Here is a 16,968-nt window from a genome sequence, read left to right as displayed (position 1 = left end):
TACTTGTAATGTGATGTAATATACTACTTGTATTGTCCTTTCATATACATCAAATGCATCCTAAGTTTATTCTTTTTCTGAATTAGTTACCTATTATATATATGAAAAAGTGTGTATCATTTTAAAGGATATAAAATTGTATCATTTTAAGTCAGAGAAAGAGATAGATATAAAGTTGTGTCATTTTAAGTGAGAGAAAGAGATAGATAAAGTAGGAGACAGAGTGGACAAAAAATATAAAAGATATATGTCTCATCTCTTTGTAAGAGTGAAATGACATAAGTTATGTCATTTAAAAGGATACACACTTATTTATATATATATATATATATATATATATATATGGGATTTATTAATCTCCTTTAATAGAAGATAGCTTGCCTAATGCATAGAAACAAATTATGTGGGTCTCACTATTTAAAAAAAAATGGCACAATTTTTTATGCCTCACTAGCATAAAATAATTGTCTTCTATAAAAGAAGGTAATTTAAACCCATATATATATATATGTATTGCAAAATTTAATATTTTTCTCTATTAATTCATGTTTGAAAATATATTTTTTATTTAATTTTTTTTCTTATTTAAAAATATTTAGTCAATACATAGAGTCATAGACAACTACAGGTAACCAGAAGACAACAATTGAAGTCCGAAAATTCATTTCCCACACGGCAAGGCATTCCACACGTGTCCACAACAAGTTTGGGGACAAAACAAAATTGAACCACAATAAAGAAGGTTACGAGAAGACACTCCAAGTCATTTTCTTTTTCTCTTTTTTATTTCCAAATGCTTTGGTGACTCCAAAAATATTTCGTCTTCCTGTGTCAAGAACTTAGCGCATTCACTTACATCATAGCACATTAGCACATATATTATTATTCAGAATAATATTTCTGTAATTACTGTACCTAAGTTATTTATATTTATTTCAAAAATAATATCATTTTGAAATTAAAAAATTAATTACATCATAGCACAGTAGTATTTGGTTTGGGAAAAAAAAATTTTACTAGAGAAATGTAATTACAAGAAAAAACATTAGAAAATAAGTTTGATAGAAAAGTTGAAAAAAAGTTGTTTGGTACAACAAAATATTACTGAAAAAATTGGGTTAAATATCTTGATGTATGTTTGGTTGAAAATAAAATTTTGATGGAAAAAAGAATGGATGTAATTACTGTACATAAGTTATTTATATTTATTTCAAAAATAACATCATTTTGAAATTGAAAAATTAATTACATCATAGCACAGTAGTGTTTGGTTTGGGAGAAATTTTTTTTTACTAGAGAAATGTAATTACAAGGAAAAACATTAGAAAATAAGTTTGATAGAAAAGTTGAAAAAAAGTTGTTTGTTACAACAAAATATTACTGAGAAAATTGGGTTAAATATCTTGATGTATGTTTGGTTGAAAATAAAATTTTGATGGAAAAAAGAATGGATGTAATTACTGTACATAAGTTATTTATATTTATTTCAAAAATAACATCACTTTGAAATTGAAAAATTAATTACATCATAGCACAGTAGTATTTGGTTTGGGAGAAAAAAAAATTTACTAGAGAAATGTAATTACAAGGAAAAACGTTAGAAAATAAGTTTGATAGAAAAGTTGAAAAAAAGTTGTTTGGTACAGCAAAATATTACTGAGAAAATTGGGTTAAATATCTTGATGTATGTTTGGTTGAAAATAAAATTATGATGGGAAAAAGAATGGAAATTACGAAGAGGGGTAGATATTTTGCTCACATGTGGTTAAGAAGAGGGGTAAACTTGTCACTGTTTTCATCCCCTTTTTCTATTTATCCAGTTTTCACACAAATACCACGTTGGGAGAGGGCTTCATTAACAGTGCATTATTACTTTTTTTACATCATTTCTCAATTCCTAGGCAATGGTGTTTGATGGGTAAATTTCCTGAATCCTTCGACCAAACGTGGATAAATGACAAACCCATATGTAGGGGTGTCAATATAGGTTTTGACACGCGAGTCGACCCACGACACGACACGAAATTCGTGTTCGGGTTGACCCGCAAAAAATTTCGAGTCGTGTTCGTGTTGGGAAAAATGACACGTAAAAATTTTGTGTCGTGTTCGTGTTGATGTATTCGTGTTCGTGTTGACCAGTATTTTTTTAAATTATTTTATTTTAAATTTTTATTATTATTTTTTTAATTTTTTTTAATTTCGATCCATTTTTTTAAATTTTTTTGGTCAATTACCGTTTTGACCCCTATATTGCGTGTTATTCGTGTCGTGTCGTGTCAACCGGCAAAACATTCGTGTCGTGTCAGTGTTGAAGATTTTGACACGAATAAAAATTCGTGTCGTGTTAGTGTTGATATATTCATGTCGTGTCAAATTCGTGTCGTGTCAAATTCGTATCGTGTCAACCTGTTTTAACACCCTTACCCACATGCATTTAGCTGGGAGAATTTTGAAAACTCCCCAACCAAACACTACCTTACATCATAGCACATTAGCACATATATTATTATTCAGAATAATATTTCTGCAATTACTGTACATAAGTTATCTGTATTTATTTCGAAAATGACATCGTTTTGGGATTGAAAAATGGGAAAGGATATTGTAACAATTAAGTTGTATTACTACCATGTTACTACCAATCAATCTCACCGTTAGATTAATTATGTTGATCCAACAGTAAGATTGATTGGTAGTAACATAGTAGTAACACAACTTGGTTGTTACAATATCCTTCCCCTTGAAAAATTAAATAATTATAATTATAAAGATTATAATAATCTTGAAATAAATTAAAATTATAAAAACACAATAATTTTTGTCCCAAAATTACGTCGTATTAAATTTACCCGAATAACAGCGAATCCATTATTATTATTATTATTATTATTATTATTATTTTGTGTGAAATGTGTCTTCAGAAACCCATAAATTCACTAATTAGAAAGTCATAATCTAAATAGGTATACCATTACGTACACAAGGACTAAAAAGTTTGTCTGAATAACAAGTTAACAACGCTATATATATATGGGTTATATTTATCTACTTTTACATAAGATAACTACATTTTCTACCCACACAAAAGCTAGGTGGATCCCATTTCTTTTTTTTCTCTCTCCTCTTACATATGGGTCCCACTTGTAATCTTGTTTCTACAGCATAAGATAAGTATTTTCCTACAACATAAGAAAATTATTTCCATATATATATATATATATATATATATATATATATATATAATCACAATAACATAAGAAATGACCATTGAGCAGTATTATCAACCCTCTCTCTACACACAACACAAGCTAGCATGTGAATGGCCTCTTCAATCTTATTCACTCTTCTTCTTTTCATTTTGTCTTTTCCATATTCATCTTCATTCTCCCTTTCTGTGGAGAAACTCGATGAAGATGTTATAGTTTCCCCCAATGGCAAATTCACTGCAGGTTTTTATCCCGTAGGGGAAAATGCTTACTGTTTCTCAATATGGTTCACCCAAACTTATCATAAACATGGCCAAAATGCCACCATAGTTTGGATGGCAAACCGTGACCAACCAGTGAATGGAAAAGGCTCAAAACTTTCCCTTCTTAAGAATGGTAACCTCATCTTAACAGATGCAGGACAATTCATAGTTTGGACCACAAACACTGACTCATCAAACCCACTTGAGTTTCTTTTATACGACACAGGAAACCTTGTACTTCAAGAACAAAACAATGGTTTCATTCTGTGGCAAAGTTTTGATTACCCAACAGATACACTTCTTCCTGATCAACATCTCACAAGGTACATGAAGCTTGTTTCCTCAAGAAGTGAGAGCAACTATTCCTCAGGCTTCTATAAACTCTTCTTTGACAATGACAATGTTCTTCGTCTTCTTTACGATGGTCCTCAAGTTTCAAGTGTTTATTGGCCAGATCCTTGGCTTGTAAGCTGGGAAGCTGGTAGATCTACTTACAATAGTAGCAGAGTTGCAACACTTGATCTTTTGGGGAAGTTCCATTCTTCAGATGGTTTCATTCTCAAGACATCTGATTATGGGACAGTGCTTCAACGAAGACTAACCCTTGATCATGATGGTAATGTTCGTGTATATAGCTTGAAACATGGACGAGATTATTGGTCAGCATCAGGGCAAGTCAAGCAACAACCTTGCAAGATTCATGGGATTTGTGGACCCAATAGTACTTGTAGTAATGATCCAAGTACTGGTAGAAAGTGTTCATGTCTTCCAGGTTATAGCAGGGTTAACAATCAAGATTGGTCTCAAGGGTGCAAACCAAACTTTCAACTAACTTGTAACAACAACAACACTGAGTCTCGCTTCCAATTCATACCCCATGTTGAGTTTTATGGATTTGACCTTTGGTACTATGACAATTACACCTTTAAACAATGTAGGCATTTGTGCTTGCGAATGTGTGAATGCATTGCCTTCCAATTTACACGCTTTGAGAGCCAGAGTTTCTTTAAATGTTACACAAAGATACAGTTGCTAAATGGGTATCATTCACCCAGTTTCCCAGGATCACTCTACTTGCGATTGCCGAAAAGAAGTAATTTTTCCTATGAGAAGAACCCCATCAAAGATAATAGCTTGGTTTGTTCAAGAAATGGAACAAAACTTGAAAGGCCATACCTGAATGACAAAGAAAATGGATCAGTGAAGTTCATGCTTTGGTTTGCGAGTGGCTTAGGAGGAATTGAGGTAGTGTGCATATTTCTGGTTTGGTGTTTCTTGATTAGAAATGGGAAACACTTGGGTGCAGACACACAGGGCTATGTTCTTGCAGCAGCAACAGGATTTAGGAGATTCAGTTACTCTGAACTGAAACAAGCCACAAAAGGTTTCAGTCAAGAGATTGGAAGGGGAGCTGGTGGAATTGTCTATAAGGGTGTGTTATCAGATAATAGAGTTGCAGCAATAAAGCAACTATATGAGGCAAACCAAGGAGAAAGTGAGTTCCTTGCTGAAGTAAGCATCATTGGAAGGCTTAACCACATGAATTTAATTGGCATGTGGGGTTATTGTGCAGAGGGAAAGCATAGGTTGTTGGTGTATGAGTATATGGAAAATGGTTCTTTAGCTGAAAATATCTCATCAAATTCACTTGATTGGGGTAAGAGGTATAGCATTGCTTTGGGTACAGCAAGAGGACTGGCTTACCTACATGAAGAATGTTTGGAGTGGATTTTGCATTGCGATATAAAGCCTCAAAATATACTTCTTGATTCTGATTTTCAACCCAAGGTTGCTGATTTTGGCTTGTCTAAGCTTCTCCATCGGAATGATCTCAACAATTCAAGCTTCTCAAGGATTAGAGGTACAAGAGGTTATATGGCACCAGAATGGGTTTTCAACTTGCCAATCACTTCCAAAGTTGATGTTTATAGCTATGGAATTGTTGTCTTGGAGATGATAACTGGAAAGAGCCCAATGACAGGTATCCAAATTGCAGAGGGAGCAGAGTCTCATCATGAGAGGTTGGTAACATGGGTGAGGGAGAAAATGAGGAAAGGATCAGAAGTGACATCTTGGGTGGAAGAGATCATTGACCCTTCATTGGGATCCAATTATGACATAAATAAAATGGAGATTTTGGCTACAATGGCTTTGGAATGTGTGGAGGAAGAGAGAAACGTGAGGCCTAGCATGAGTCAAATTGCTGAGAGGCTACAAAGCCATGAACAAGATTCTTGATGTTTGCACAGAGAATAGCCATCTCTTGGTGCTCATATTTACTATTTTCTGTTTAAGAAGCATATAGTGTTTGTTTTTACTTTTGTTTGTTCTTAGTTCTTACCAACTACTAATGGTAAATAATGGAGTTAAGCTTGTAATAGAGAAAAACAGAAAGGAACTGAGACTAGTTTGAATTTTTCTTTTTTTATTCTAAAGAAGTCAGTGTGAGGAATAAGTATTTTTTATTATTATTATTTTAAACCACCGACTTCTGTGTAAGAATTGGATACAAATGTGTCATTGTACTGTGGTTTAAGAAGTGCGCATCCTTATCACTATTTTGCTGAGTTAATGCAATTATGATACTTGGCAATATTTATTAATGGATACATTGTGAAAAACAGTAATAAAAGGAATTAAAGGAGATGCTTTTGATGAGCAAATTGAGTTGTGAAGGTGAAACCACTCAATCTTTGACAACCTTTCATACATATGAATTCTTGTCAAATGTTGATAGTTATAATGACTGGATTCAAGTTCACCCTTATTTCACACAATAGTTATACGCACACAACTGAAAGTAAAAAGATAAAAATAAAAAACAGAAATTGCATGAACAATGACACAAATTAATGATAGAAGAATATTAAACACCATCACCAATTGTAACAGTGCATTCAATCCCCATAGGTTTCTGCAGCAGCTGAGAAATTAGATATAACCCCTGCTCTTCAAACACTCCACTGACTCTTTGATAATTTGTTCAGCAGGAGTGAACTCTAGTCCTAAATCAATCAGTTTCTTGGATGCATCCTTTGCCCTTAACAACTCAGTTTGGTTATCTTTTGACACCCTGTAAGCAAAGGATAAAAAAGTAATTAATATTAATACTTTTATAAATCGAAATTTTGTAATTGCATAAGGATGTAATTCAAATATTTTTTTATTTTCATACTATGTATTAATTTATCAGAAAAAAGTACTAGTTGTTCAATTGCTACATGTAATTGTGTAGAATACTCTCACCTAACCACATTATATTCAGGGCATAAGTCAGCAACCAGTTCTACAAAATCAACATAGCGACGAATAGCTTCCACACACAAGTGCCTTCCTGATGCTTTCTTGTTCTCAAAAGCCAAAATATGTGCCATGGCTATATCTTTAACATGAGCCATTCCCATAAAGAAATCCTCTAACGTTTTTGTGTCACCTATAACAAGGTCCAAACCCCTATTTAGTAGCCTTGCAAGAGAAAAAGAACGATTGAGATATAGAAGATGTTTGTGTTGTTCTTAGCTGAATTATAAAGAATATAACAGTTCCAAAGTATGTTCATGCTGCTAAAATTCTCTGTTTTGGGTCTGTTGTGCTAAATGCCCAAAATTTAATTTATACACTACAAAAACATTGGGATTCTCTGTCTTCACTTACTAGTTCATGTGACAATTAAATTACCAAAATCTAATAAAATTATTAAAGGCAAAGACAACTTTGTAGTTAAGTATTTAATTTAAACAAGATAGTTTGCAAGATGTTCAACATTCCAAACCTCTATGCCATAAGCACAAAAATATTTAATTAAATATAAAAATTTACATCAAAGTGTTTCCTTTGCCTGAGGGAAGATATCAAATGTGTTTGTCTCTTTTTCCTTGGTAAAGGGATAAGAAAGAAAATATGAAAAGGAGACAATAGATTTGAATGTAGGAAAAGATGCAAGACATTATATTAAGGGAATAGATGTTCTCCTGTGTGACTTTATATGACCTTAGTATTGAATGGATCCCCTTATATATGATTACAAATCAATGGTTATCTTTTTTCCTACCTTGTATTTCAATATTTATTTATTTTTATTTTGGAGATATTTGAATCAGTTCATCACTTATCGACTAGTCCGATTCGGAGCGGATTCCGAGATTAAGACTTTAAACCTCTTCCAAAGACGGTACTGAAGAGGACCGAACACATGCTCTCACTCCACCAGTTCAGTTCCTTGACGCCAACTAAACTATCCTCATTTTGGGGCCTATTTTATTTTTTATCACCTATGATTTATTTATCAACAATTAAGAACCTTTCACATGACCCAAAGAAAGGATCCACTTCTACATATTTCATAAGAAAATTACAACTGTATAAGTATATTACAATTCAAAGGGCTAAGTTCAGGGGTGTTCGCGGTCTGAATTAGATCGATTTTGGAAGTAAAAATTATCTGATTCAATTCTTTCGGTTTAATCATGTAATCATCCATTCGGTTTGAATTTTTTTTCAAATCTGATCCAATCCAATTTTATTTGGTTTGGATTGGATCGATTTTCGATTTTTTGAAAAGCCTAAGATTTGTATGCTGATTATTTGGCAAATAACATATCTTTTATATGTATCGGCTTTGTAAAGTTTGTATGATGATTATTGTGCAATCTAGAAGCAAAATGTTAAACTATCATCTTTTACTTTCAACATAAAATTTATAATATGGTTGTCTGAGATACGAAGTAACCCAAATTTTCATCTTATAGAGGAGCTACTGTACAACAATAACTATGTAATAAAAATATATTATGTATCTTACAAAAAAAAACATAACATAGATCAAGCACAACTCATTTTCTCCAACATGATGGGTTAATGGGTCGTGGATTTAGAATTTTGCTATATGATTTTTAGGCTATAATTGGAGAAAGGCCTAAGTAGGTAGATGGTAAGGTGGGGGAATAATTGGATCGGTTTTCACCAACCCATCCAAAATCCGATCCAATCCAATTAAATTTTGCAATTTTTTTTTTCGGTTTTTGATTTTTCGGTTAATTCGGTTAATTCGATTTTTCGGTTCGGTTACTGCGGGTTAAATCAGTTTGAATCGGTTGATGAACACCCCTAACTATGTTTACTCCACAAAAAACAGGAAAAGTGCTAATGATTAACCCATTTGATGGAGTGGTGATTGATTACCTTTGAGAATACTAGCAAGCGCAGCCATGCTGGAATTGATTCTTGGTGGAATCAGAGGGCCCAACGCAGTGCCAGGATTTATCATCACCACATCGAAACCCGTTTCCTTAGCAAAATCCCAGCCCGCTTTCTCCGCAAGGGTCTTTGCAATTGGATAATATAACTAGCCCACAACATTAAAGTTTCAATCAAAGTGACCCAACAAAACAAAATAATTTAACCCACAAAAGCCTATCCATAACTTCACCAATGGATTTGGTTCATGTGCGAGTTAAATTGAAAATGATTTTCTTTAAAAAATAAGTGAAAAATAATTTGGATAAATAAAAGCTCAGTTTGTGGTGGTAATAACTTGATTAACTTCTGTAAGTAGTATACACAAGCCAAAAGTTCAAACCTTCTACATAATAAAAACCAAATCATAAATAAAATTTTGGCAACTATTTTGGTTCAATTCCCTTTTCGGATTTATTCTTTTTCAACCCTAAACTTGAATTCTCTTGATTGGTGGATCAATTTTCTTCTTTTTTTTTTATATATATATACCAATTCATCAATTATTCAATTAGTCAAGTTTGAGTATCGTTGAATCTATTATATGGGCCCTATTATAATGAATGACTCTTGCAAGATCATTTTCGCCATTTCAAAACTTGAATTCAAGAGTTCTAATTAAAAGGAACAAACTTCTTACAACTAGACCTAATGGTTGCATATTTTCTTCATTCTTCTTATTTTTAAACCTACAAAATCGTACCATTTAGGCTTTAGTTATTTAATACCTAAATTATTGTCTATATTTTTTTAGAAGTAGGATCCTTTGACATCAGTGTCAAATTTTAAATTTGACACCTCATTTGAGAGCCGTTAGATCAAAAAGGATCAACGACTCTGATTTGTAAGCATGTGACACCATTGATATTTTTTGATCTAACGGCTCTCAGACGAGGTGTTAAATTTGAAATTTGACACTGGTGTTAAAGGATCCTACCTCTATTTTTTATTATGCTTATTTCCTTAGTAAAATATATAATATTATATATTTTAATTAGAAATTTTCAACATTAAAAAAAGAGGAACTGACCCCCTTCTCCCTGCAGTAGTCAAGGTCGGTCCAACAATCCTCTCCCTTAATCTTATCAGCTGGCCACTTAGGACTCGGCGTTATGGCGGAGATCGACGACGTCGCAACCACTCGCTCCACCCCTGCTTCCTTCGCCGCCTTCAGCACATTCACCGTTCCTTTTATCGCCGGTTCCATAATCTGCTTCTGCATCCCCTCATACACACACAAAAATGTAACATCAATAATAATAACATTTAATTTGGACCATACAAAAATATATTTATTTTTTTTTGGGTGTATAAATTAAGTGATTTTTTTTTTTTAGTACATTGCCAGGAGGTATCCTCATTCAACCTTCTCCGGGCACCATGCCCTCGGGGTACGGCCCGTATGGGCTAGCCCCTCATTGTAACAGTGGGTGCACTAAGCTTCGCAACTGGAGAAAGGACGAGACTAATCCTCCAACCGAAGATTTTTGACTTATCCTCTGGCCCCCAAGATTTTCCAAGAAACTGTTTGAGACAGGGTTTGATCCCTGCACCAAACAATCACTTGGGAACTCAGCTGCCAACTGAGCTACCCTTGAGGGTTAAATTAAGTGATTTTTAATATTTAATTTTTTAACCTCGGGATCTTTGACTTCCCCTATGATGTTAGGACATGCTAGGTGGATAACTCCAGCGCAACCCTTTACAGCGGCGGCGATGGAATCAATGTCAAGAAGGTCCATCTCGAAAAGTCGTAGACGACTCTTAGCTCCTTCCATTTCCTCCAGATGTTTGGTCTCGTTCTCATCCTCTGCAATTAAGTGTAACAATTTTATTTCCACAACATAGTAAATGAGTATAATGCTTATGCTATTCAAATATAATTGCACTTTCTTGCTAGTGAGTGGATAATGTTTATAAAAATAAACTATCTTCATGCATTTGTGTTTGTGATTTATTTTTTAAATGAAATGAAGGTTAGTTGTATTTGTAATATTATAATTACTCATGATAAATATGAGTCTATATGAATGATGGGAAGAAAAGAGACTTATGCAAATAGTGCCTAACTGAGATCTTGGATGGTGGCGTGGACGGTGTAGCCACGCTGGAGGAGGAGGAGGACCACCCATGATCCGATGGCGCCGCTGGCTCCCGTGACACAAACCACCTTCGACATGGGTTAGCTTTGTGAGTTCGTTAAGTAAATGAATTCTGCTATACGGTGATGAAGGGTAATGAAGTATATAAACAAGGGGAATGAGTCCTTTTATTTTTTCCCAAATTTTTTATAGTCGAAAATTAATTTTTTTGAGACGGAAGATTATATTAAGTGGGTAAATATCCCAACAAATTTTTTTCCATAAACATGACCAGGGATCGAATCTCTGTTAACATGCTTAAGGAACTCAGCTATCTATCAATGGGTTTTGTTGATGGGAATGAGTCCTTCAGCTATCTACCAACTATAATGGGTTTTGTTGACGAGAATGAGTCATTCGTTTCTTTAATAATGTTATATGGAAATATATTTTTCATGTTGCATGAGACATAAATATAGGGTGAGATTATTAGTGGATCCTATTTAATTTTTTGTGTATTGTATGAGACAATTTATCTTATTCAAAAGTATTCCGCAATATTATAAAAATGAGTATTTAAAATCTCACATTAATTAAAGAAGTACTTTTCAAGTTTTTTGACCATTTTGCCCCTCATTAATTAATTAATAACCAATTTGTCCCTCCCCCAGAAGTATCCACCATCCTGTCCCCATTTAGTCGATCAAGTTGCAATTTTAATCGACTAAATGGGCAAAATTCAGAAATCAAGAAACACGAATTTTAGTCGACTAAATATTCACCTTGATCGACTACATGTCGAGCACATTTAGTCGACTAAGGCCATTATTTAGTCGACTAAATATCGCGGATCGGGATTTTTAAAACCCCCTCATTTCGCAAAGGGGGTTATTTTCAAACCCTAGTCGACTAATTTCGCTCCAAGAACTCCTCTCTTCAACCAAGTCCAAATCTCATCCCTTGAAGGTCCGATTGGAGCATCATTGGTTCACAACTTGCGAAATTGACATTGTAGGTAACGTTTTCTGACTTGCATTTGGTTTTAGGTTTAGGTTTTTTTTTGTTTTCTCCATGCTCTGGTTTCTGTTTTTTTAAATTTCTTGTTTATGGTAGAAGGTTGTTTGCGGTTTTGTGGCTTTAGGTTAGGGGTAGGGTGATGAGTTTGATGTGAGGGTAATTGACTAGGGTTGATGTGGTAGCTTAGGGTTAGGGTTAGGGTTAGTGTTTAGGGTTAGGGTTCGCGTAAGGGCTGCTGTTTTGTTTGGGGTGTAGGGTTAGGGTTCCTATTTTTATGTTAGGGTATAAGATTGTTTTTCCTGTGATGGGTTAGGGTTAGGGTTGGGGTTGTTGTTTGGGTTTGGGTTACTGTTTTTGATTGGGTTTAGGGTTTACGTTCTTGTTTTTATGGTAGGGTATTGGTACAGGGTTTGTTTTATGTTTTATTTTAGGGTTAGGGTTTAGTTTTTTATATTGAATTTTAAAATTTTTTGATATTGTTATTGTCCATTGATATTGTTTCCACTTGCATTGTAGGTACCGTTGTTCCCATGGCTGGGCGTAGAAGATCGGATAACGTGGGAAATGAGAGACAAAAGAAGGTACGACAAGACCGTCCGTCTTCGTCAAGGCCATAAGATGAAGAGCTCGCTCCTGTCGACCTCCCATTCGGATACTTGTTCGAGCATGACCCCGTGGTTCATGATTCATTTGTCCGTGACTTTGCTAATCGACCCATATGTGGGGCCAAATCACTTGATACAGCATTTTTCGAAGCAGAAGGTTTTAACATTGTGAGGTGGTTGGACGGAGCACATCTTAGGGTTTTGGCTGAACTGTCGTGTTCATATTCAGAGCTGCATGTACGGGCCTTCTACCATAACCTCAGCTACGTACAGGGTGAGCTGGGGTCGAGGGTCTGTGGGGTGCAGATCATCATGACGGCTCCGGTATGGTTGGAGTTACTGGGGTACGACTTTGATTCTGCGGACACTGTGGAATATGATGCAAATAGTGGCGCCACACTTCCAGGATATACACGAGGTGATGCCGTGCAGAAGCAGAGAAGAGTCTGTGGGCAACACATTGCCTATACGGTGGGGTTGCTTACTGTGGAGTCCCGTATACTACACTATGTCATCACCCACATTCTGTTTCCGCGAGCGTTCAATCATTCCAGGGTGTTGGAACATGACATTCCCATCATGTGGGCTATCCGACATGGTACTTTAGTGAACTGGAGGCACTACATCTGTTGGATGATGTATAAGGCCAAACACAAGGGTGCACTTCCATTTGCTTGTCTTGTTCAGAGGATATTGGAGTACTTTGGTGTTCCCATGGGCAATGTGACCTTGAAGAAGACCACATGGTATAATCATAAGTTTGGAAAGCGTCTACTGGAGCAGTGCAAGATGACAAAGAACATACAAACAGGAGTGTGGCAGTTCATAGGCGGGGCTGATGTTGAGGTTCCTGATGTTGCTCCACTTGCAGATATGGTTGAGCCCGAGGTGGAGGATGATGATGAGGGTGACCAGCAGGAGATAGCTGAGCCTAAGGGTGGGTTTTCATTGCGTGATGTCATGAAGGGCATAAATGCCACACTGAAGAAAATAGGAAAAATGGCGCTGAAACACAAAAAATGGAGGAAGGGTCACATCCAGAAAGGGAATGAAAGGTTTAGATATATACAGGGACGGTTCAAGGGTGTTGAAGATAGGCTTGCTTGTCTAGAGCTTGGACGAGGACAGCAGCAGGTTGAGGATGTTGCAGGGCAGGGGGCTGATGTGTCCGACGAGGATGACGAGGAGACAGCGTCCGAAGAGGAGGAGGATTAGATTTAGGGTTTATGTTTTTTACTTTACGTTTGTAGTGTGTGTTGATATGTAATTGACTTTGGTCTTCTTATTTGACATTTGTAGTTTATGTGTTTTTATGTTTAGGAGCTGAACTATTTAATGTTCCCATCATGTTGTGAACCGTTTACTTATTTATGTCATTTTTATTGTTTACCACATGAAATAATATGGTATTTTTCCATTCTTGTTTTCAATTTGGGTATAATCACAGTCCAAAGGGTCTAAAATGTCCAAAGCAATTAAGAACTGTCACTCATAAGAGAGTTAAATGACGAACACAAGTTTCGGGTACCCTAAACCAAGATTTATGCAATACATGTACATATATGGTTTATAACCGCCACAATACAATTTTGTACCTGAAATTGTGTTCCCCAAGTCATAATATGTGTGTACCCGTAGGACCTTATTGATACACTCAGATAGGATAGTCGTCATATGACCAAACCTTTGGCCCTCCTCATCATAAGACCTGCACCATTTCTCTTTGGGAATTTGATCTATCCATGAGGCTACTTGTGGGTTACTGTCGACAAATTCTTGAAATCTTAAATCAAAGTGAATCTTCGAATACATGTATCCTGCAAAAAATGAACCCAAATTGAATGAGTTATACATAAACAGCATTACATACAACATGTACACATTCATGAAAATAGCTTACCTAGTTTCATCAGCGTTTTCTTCAGTTCCACGTCCCTAAACTTAGTGTTAAATTTGCTTCCAATGTGACGAAGACAAAACACGTGATACGCAAATGGAGGCTGCCAACCGGCATGATCCTTCACAGCCCTGATGATGCTGGGTGACGATCGGATATTAGACATATACCATGCCTATGTGTGACATGGAAACGCATCAGGCTAAGAAACCACAACCAATCATCCAATCTCTCACCCGGTGGAACAATGGCAAACATAATACGCAGAATGTATCCATCACCATCCTGTGACGTAGCAATCAAGAGGGTACCTTTGTATTTCCCATACCGGTGCGTGCTGTCAATTTGGATTATGGGTTTACAATATTTGAAAGCCTCAATGCACTGGTGAAAAGTCCAAAATACCCTGCGAAAGACAGCCTTATCGGTGTAGAAACGTCGTTCGTCACAACACTCGTCCGTATCAATCTTGAACACAAAACCAGGATTAATCTGTGTCATGTAGGTCAGCCAACCAGGTAAGATGGCATATAATTTATCCCAGTCGCCAAACAACTTCACAATGGCCTTCATTTTAGCCTTCCAAGCCTTCCTATAAGATATGTTGTGTCCATACAAACGTTGTACCCTCTCCTGAATAAGAACTGGTTTCAGAGATGGATCTTCTTTTAACATACCTATACAAAAATCGAAGTCAACACAGTCAATAAATATACCGTAAAAATAACGTAAACATAAACCCTAAACCAAACATCGTGTAATACATACTTATAATGGCTGCACAGATTACATCAGAATCCAGCTGTCTATGGTCCCGGGTAAGGCCTAGGTTTAGGCAGGTGTGTTCTTTACCCCACTTACTAACAACCCAAGTATTTCCATTCTTGGGCAACATAGCCCGCACGTACTAGGGACAACCATCATTATGGTGTCGACACTTCATCACAAATCTATGGTCATCACTTTTTGCCACCACAGCAGTACGATGAGACTTCATACAATATAATTTGACTGCATGTTGCATTTCAGATTTAGTTCGAAACTCCTGGTACAAATATAATGGATCCCCTAAATGCCAGCCACCGTGGAAGTCATCGTCGCCATACAATATCTCCGTCTCATCATTAGGGTGAGCCCAATTAATGAAGGAATAATGTGGGCTTTCGTTCTAAAACGGCTCAATATCGGAACCTACATCCAAATTCCAGGAGTTTTCCGTCAGTACGATTGATAACGCAAATATGAAATATTCATTTAAAACTTTAATTTATTATCTTACCACTGCTAACAGGGTCAACACGGAGTGGTGGCATCACCTGGGAACTCAAGTTTCCTGAACTAGTTTTCAGCGTCAAAATTCCCCTCTACGTCCGTATCTGAGGTGTCACCCAGCGAAATAAGACTCTCGGGTTCACCATCGTCTTCACTGTCCATATCCTCCTCATGCTCATCCTCATCCTCGACTATTTCCCTCAGTGTTATCTGACTTAAGACATGTGCATGCGCAGATAAACCGACCACTCTATCTTCTTGACTTTGACTTCTTTCATGCATAGGTGCAGATGAAGATTTCCCACAGTCTATTTCAACATATATCTCAATAAAGTTTTGAAATTTTCGGTCCGCAATTGCATCTATGACACATTCCACATCTTCATCGTCACAAATATCATTACCAATGTAGATAGCATCCTTACCAACTGTAGACTCTACCCTGAAGATCATCCGTTGAACGCACTGGCTGCCTTGTAGCCCCAATTTTTGGTGAATCCTCCCCTTAAGCTCATTGTACATAGTGCCCCGTTTGATTTTCGACATTTTCGTTTTTCCTTCAAATTGAACACCGTTGGGGCCTTCATAATGCTTTCCATCATAGTAAATCATGGTAACATACATGTTTGGACTTGAGTTCATCTTTCACACGAATTTGGGGGTAGGAACCGGATTTTAGGGTTTTGGGTTCGGATTTAGGGGAAACAAATCAGAAAATAAGGGAAATGACAATGATTTCACAATTACTATGCTTTAGAGATGGTGGGATGAAATGGAAGGGTGAATGGAAGGATCACAACTGACAAACAAGAGAAAGAAGGGTTTTGATTTCGAAAATATTGCAAATGAGACCGAGAGAGGTCTGGATATAGGGTTTTCTGAGATATTTAGTCGACTAAATAATGGCCTTAGTTGACTAAATGTGCTCGACATGTAGTCGATCAAGGTGAATATTTAGTCGACTAAAATTCGTGTTTCTTGATTTCTGAATTTTGCTCATTTAGTCGATTAAAAGTGCAATTTGATCAACTAAATAGGGGCAGGATGGTGAATAGTTCTGGGAGAGAGACAAATTGATTATTAATTAATTAATGAGAGACAAAAGGGTCAAAAAGCCGTACTTTTCACCTTATTTGAAGAAATATCTAAACTGCGATTTGATAATTAAACATGATATGAGGTGGAGAGCTCTTTAAACTAAAATGGAAATCAGTGTCATATATCACGAGGTTGCTTTCAGCTGGTAGGGTAAAGGACGGTGCAATCAGTGGTCGTATTAGTGATAATGTAATTTTCGTGACACGCTTTGCAATTGTGGGATTAGTGATAAATTTACCTATAAATGGCCCATAGTAAATATTTTTATATAAAAAGGAAATTCTACATTAAAAC

At 36.0% G+C, this 16,968-nt stretch overlaps 3 protein-coding genes across 3 annotated transcripts; 2 read left to right on the top strand and 1 right to left on the bottom strand.

Moving 5' to 3' along the window:
• The first annotated feature begins 3,005 nt into the window (after nt 1–3,005).
• Nucleotides 3,006–6,340, top strand: LOC133296112 (putative receptor protein kinase ZmPK1). Its single transcript, XM_061495060.1, has one exon. The coding sequence runs from the start codon at nt 3,320–3,322 to the stop codon at nt 5,705–5,707; it is 2,388 nt and encodes a 795-aa protein (XP_061351044.1). The 5' UTR covers nt 3,006–3,319; the 3' UTR covers nt 5,708–6,340.
• On the bottom strand, nt 6,310–10,937 carry LOC133296113 (cinnamoyl-CoA reductase CAD2-like). Its single transcript, XM_061495062.1, has 6 exons — nt 10,775–10,937; nt 10,342–10,514; nt 9,735–9,920; nt 8,651–8,813; nt 6,716–6,902; nt 6,310–6,542 (listed from the first exon to the last, which is right to left on the bottom strand). Exons 1-6 carry the CDS (start codon nt 10,881–10,883, stop codon nt 6,401–6,403), a joined length of 960 nt encoding a protein of 319 aa, XP_061351046.1. The 5' UTR covers nt 10,884–10,937; the 3' UTR covers nt 6,310–6,400.
• Nucleotides 10,938–11,068: 131 nt separating this feature from the next.
• LOC133296114 (uncharacterized) lies at nt 11,069–13,774 on the top strand. Its single transcript, XM_061495063.1, has 2 exons — nt 11,069–11,796; nt 12,319–13,774. Exon 2 carries the CDS (start codon nt 12,720–12,722, stop codon nt 13,620–13,622), a length of 903 nt encoding a protein of 300 aa, XP_061351047.1. The 5' UTR covers nt 11,069–11,796; nt 12,319–12,719; the 3' UTR covers nt 13,623–13,774.
• The last annotated feature ends 3,194 nt before the right edge of the window (nt 13,775–16,968 follow it).

The sequence above is a fragment of the Gastrolobium bilobum genome, unplaced genomic scaffold (genome assembly GCF_033153095.1).
Source record: "Gastrolobium bilobum isolate Gb01-03AN ecotype WA unplaced genomic scaffold, APGP_CSIRO_Gbil_v1 utg10542, whole genome shotgun sequence".
Lineage (NCBI taxonomy): Eukaryota > Viridiplantae > Streptophyta > Magnoliopsida > Fabales > Fabaceae > Gastrolobium > Gastrolobium bilobum.
This window is presented reverse-complemented; position numbering and strand designations above follow the sequence as displayed.

Bases quoted from the DNA above. Each gene is read 5' to 3' on its own strand.
- LOC133296113 (XM_061495062.1), bottom strand. From the start codon at position 10,883: ATGTCGAAGGTGGTTTGTGTCACGGGAGCCAGCGGCGCCATCGGATCA. The intron at 6,903-8,650 runs GTAATCAATCAC...ACCTTGTTATAG, and splicing joins GCTTGCTAGTATTCTCAAAG to GTGACACAAAAACGTTAGAG. The intron at 6,543-6,715 runs GTGAGAGTATTC...CTTTGCTTACAG, and splicing joins CCTGAATATAATGTGGTTAG to GGTGTCAAAAGATAACCAAA.
- LOC133296114 (XM_061495063.1), top strand. From the start codon at position 12,720: ATGACGGCTCCGGTATGGTTGGAGTTACTGGGGTACGACTTTGATTCT.
- LOC133296112 (XM_061495060.1), top strand. From the start codon at position 3,320: ATGGCCTCTTCAATCTTATTCACTCTTCTTCTTTTCATTTTGTCTTTT.